Source organism: Seriola lalandi, unplaced genomic scaffold, assembly GCF_002814215.2.
Source record: "Seriola lalandi dorsalis isolate HSWRI2012SDOR001 ecotype SW California unplaced genomic scaffold, Sedor1 jcf7180002053560, whole genome shotgun sequence".
Classification (NCBI taxonomy): Eukaryota; Metazoa; Chordata; class Actinopteri; order Carangiformes; family Carangidae; genus Seriola; species Seriola lalandi.
In genome coordinates, this window is record NW_019524113.1 from 4,145 (window position 1) to 5,560 (window position 1,416).

Below are 1,416 nucleotides of genomic sequence, written 5' to 3' on the forward strand. Positions count from 1 at the left end.
CTTTATATAGAATTAGAATAAAAGTCCTGAGATAAAGTTCAGGTCTGTGCATCTGAAAGACACAACAACATATTTATACTGTGATGAAGGTTTTTATTGACTGAAATTAAACATTGTTAATTTCATTAATAAGTTTTTATTTGAGCAGGAATAAAAGCTGTGGTGTGTCCTTTTGTCCAGCAGGTGGCCGGAGCTGAGAAACAAACTTCCATTATTATTATTTATGTAGCGCACAGATCTTGCTCTGATAAAAAAAAAAAGTCACAGGTTCGAGAAGCCTGAGGACATGAAACCTTAAGGAGAAAAGTCAACTACAACTCCCAGGGTGCATTTCACCGACAAAGACCCAATCACAGAGCTTTAATTCTGTCGCGTGCTCTGCTAGCAGTGAGTAGAAGCTAAAGATGAAACGGTAAAAACACTCGGCGGTTTAAACGACGTCATTTTCAGATTCAGGGACAGTTTGTCGGTGAGTTCAGTAACTAACGCGACATCTCGGTTCATTAATTACGCAAAGAAACGTTTTCAATTCGCTTCGACTTTGATTCCCGCCTCTGACCGGCTTCGTCCTCAGAGAGCCTCATGGGAGTTGTAGTATGTAGAGCCGCCGCCATGTTAAGAGGACGGACTGAAGCTGACCTCTCTGACACGAAGAGTAAACTATTATTAGTATTAGTATTATGTGACTATCGGAACATGAACCTGTGTGTTGGTTCTCGGATCCAGGAGAGTCACGAGGTTCTGTGTTGAGGAACACGGAGAACGCAGTGCTGTCAGCCGGTCCTCCCACCGCCGGGGGCGCTGTCTTCCCCGCGCCGCCCCCGTGTTTAGTCGTTTCCACGGCAACAGAACAGTCGCTCTGTTTGTGTGTGATGTTTCAACAGCAGGAGCTCACCTGAACCGTGTGAAGCACCGTGAAGTTGGACAAGTTGATTTGTTGTTGATTTGTTGTCTTTCACCTGAACATGCTGCTGAGCCAGAAGGGAACCGGGGGTCGGGAGTTCACCGGGCCGACGCCTCACTCCGCGGCCGTGGTGAGACACCGAGCCCCCGCTAACTCAGAGGTGGAGGGAGTACTCAGATATCTCACTGTTACTGCAGTAAAAACTAACAGTACTACCACAGAGTACAAATACTGCGTTACCAGTTCTAAATGTTAGAAGTAAAAGTATTAGTATGAATGACAGTAAACCTACCGGAAGTACATTAATATGTTCATCACTTTACTGTTGTAGGTGGAGCTGATGTAATTACACAGCTGCTGGGTAGTTGGTGAATAATTATTAAAGTATGTTTATAATAATATATCATTGATTATATTTAGTATTATTGATCATAATCTGTGAAGGAGCTAAAGTTATTAAATAAATGCAATTTCCTGTGAATTATAGTGAAATAAAACTATAAAATATAAAT

General features: G+C 42.5%; 1 protein-coding gene across 2 annotated transcripts in view; it reads left to right on the forward strand.

Moving 5' to 3' along the window:
* The first annotated feature begins 807 nt into the window (after positions 1–807).
* Positions 808–1,416, forward strand: part of LOC111651292 (cilia- and flagella-associated protein 53-like) — a 2,429-nt gene continuing 1,820 nt past the window's right edge. Inside the window, exon 1 of one of the 2 annotated variants that reach the window (XM_087172653.1) lies at positions 808–1,064. In XM_087172653.1, coding sequence (XP_087028779.1) covers positions 966–1,064 — 99 coding nt within the window. In that variant the 5' untranslated portion in view covers positions 808–965. The remainder of the gene's footprint in view (positions 1,065–1,416) is intronic. The other variant, XM_023401263.2, reaches the window with a different exon arrangement.